Genomic DNA, 2,500 nt, shown 5'->3' on the forward strand with positions numbered 1-2,500 from the left:
CAGTTTGTCAAGGGAGTTAACAGCTACGGATTACCATCTAGGGTGCGAAGCGACTACGGTATGGAAAAATTTAAAGTGGCACAATTCATGTTAGAACAGAGAGGTGTTGGTAGGGGAAGCATCATAACTGGCAGTTCCGTACACAACTGCCGCGTCGAGAGAGCACACAGAGATGTCTATTCTGGCGTACTTTGTTTCTTTGCAAGAACATTTGCCCACTTGGAGGACAGAGGGCTTCTTGATCCTCTTAATGAACTGCATTTATTTGCATTACATTACACATACATCCCCAGAATTAACAAGTGCTTAGAAGAGTTCAAAAACCAATGGCAAAGCCATCCCTTATCCTCTGAAGGAAATCGTTCTCCACTACAGTTATATACATCTGGTATGCTTGAGAATGAACAGTCTAGTTATGCTGGAGTGGCGAGTGTATTTGATACCGATAGCGCACATGAATATGGATTTGATCCATCAGGACCATTCCCTGCGGAGGAGGAAGACTACCAGGTGGTAGTTCCAAGGATCAGTGCCCACATTTCTTCTCAACAGATGGCAGATTTGGAAAGTCGATGCAATACTTTGCAAGACGAAGACAGAAGTGGAGAAATCACTTATTTGCATTGTTTAAACATATTAGTGTCTATGATTTGACAAATAATCTTTATTTTGCGAGTCATCGTAAGGTACTAGAAACATTAGATTGACGACATTTCTGATTTCCTTGACTGTATGCTACTATGAAGACATATAAGAGACCAAAGGCGTCAACTGAAAACATCAAACATTGATTTTATTGAACAAGATCTCTTTTAACCTAACTCTTAATTTCAACAACAATAACAAAGTTGTAAGATATAACGATTATTCAAAATTATTCAAAGACAGCAGAGCCTTACAACCGTTACCTCATCATAAAATCCTTTATAATGCACTTCTTGCAATTTTATTCAAGGTGGCTGACATCGATTTATATCACATTCCAGCAAGTTTACGTGACGGATTAATAAAACCATTCTTCAGCAGTTGACACAATAAAAAATGGAATCAAAAATGTGCCTAAACATTGGTGATATTGAGAACATTTCCATAAATTGTTTACCAGTGTTAAGGCATGTTCTTGATACCATTTTTGTTGTATCAATCGATTAATACAACAAGCTTGTAGAAAGTGATAAAAACTGTGCCATCCAACCTATTTCTGTAAGTTCCACTACTGGACAAGCACATTCTCCTCAAAGTTCGTGACACATTTCTTTTAATACTAATTGGGAGAAATATCTGGAACATCTGATCTTTGGTGATCAATTTCCCTATACTGATGACCTGCATGTTGCATTATTAAAGACATGTTATTTTGAGGAGAAATTTTCCTTTAAATGAAACCTCAACTATTACCAGACGTAACAAAGTGACAGAAGATTGGGTGGTTAAACAAATGTAAATGAGAGCATAATTTGTCTTTAAACTATGGTCATTTCCCAATTATCTGCATTTAAAACAGCCATGAACTCTTCTCTGAACTCACAGCAACTTGAATAGGTGCTTGGTAGTTCTAACGTGTAGCTACATGTGTGAGCAACTGGCCGTCTTTGAAACCCTTCATTGTTTGTGAAAGAAATTGTCAGCGTATCAGTAACAAGAACATCTGATGCTGTAGTAAATCTCAAAAAAGTGGCAAGTTTGGACTCGTCAAGACCTCTTATAAATCTCTTTAAGTGAGCTAAGGTCTCCCCCTCAGCAGCTGTAAGGGGTGTTGCTTTAAGGAGGGAAATAACTTTGACATTAGTTGGCAGTATGGAGGAATACAGTTCATGCAAAGAAAACATATCAGGAAAATATAACTTAAGGTGGGAAACAATAGGCCCCCAGCAATCAGCTACATATTGAGGTTTCTGAATTATTTCCTTGTGGGCAAGTTCTCTTATTACTTCCACTAGGTTGTCTTGTGTAACTATTCGTTTACAATCAAAAGCTGACAAAAAGTCAAGTAATTCTGCATTGCCACCCTGAATGCTATCAGACAAACAGCCCTCTATTACACTAGCCTCAGATTTAGAGACATAGTGCTTGAAGGAGTCTTGCAACATCATGGAGGTTACACTTCCCTCCCCAAAAAGGCAACCAGTGAAAAAAGCTTTGCTTATCTTAAGGGGAAAATATTGGCAATCAGTATATCCCTTAACAAGTATCCTTCCGACTGCCTCCCACTTTTTTCTGTCAAAATCATGCCTGATGTAGGGAACCCTCTCACACTCTCCCAACATGTGTGACTCATAACAATCTTTCCAAAACAAAGAAAAGACTTCCCTTAGGACCCCATTACCCTGTCCAGCCTCTTCAATACCATGCTGATTTATAATGATGGCATTTAAACTAAATTTCAATATTGAGGGATCTAGAAAGATCTCAATCATATCTTCTCTAATGAGGGACCTGTGTACTCTTATTATTTTCGTTGGCACTTCATCCCTGCATGTTGAAGAAGTTGGTACGACAT

The 2,500-nt window shown here is 38.3% G+C and overlaps 1 protein-coding gene across 1 annotated transcript in view; it reads right to left on the reverse strand.

The window, feature by feature from the left end:
- Positions 1-85: 85 nt before the first annotated feature.
- The window catches only part of LOC137987727 (uncharacterized), a 4,152-nt gene continuing 1,737 nt past the window's right edge, over positions 86-2,500 (reverse strand). Inside the window, exon 2 of the mRNA XM_068833798.1 lies at positions 86-2,500. This exon is cut by the window's right edge and continues 370 nt beyond it. Coding sequence (XP_068689899.1) covers positions 1,464-2,500 — 1,037 coding nt within the window. The 3' untranslated portion in view covers positions 86-1,463.

The sequence above is a fragment of the Montipora foliosa genome, unplaced genomic scaffold, assembly GCF_036669935.1.
Source record: "Montipora foliosa isolate CH-2021 unplaced genomic scaffold, ASM3666993v2 scaffold_385, whole genome shotgun sequence".
In the NCBI taxonomy this organism is placed as follows: Eukaryota; Metazoa; Cnidaria; class Anthozoa; order Scleractinia; family Acroporidae; genus Montipora; species Montipora foliosa.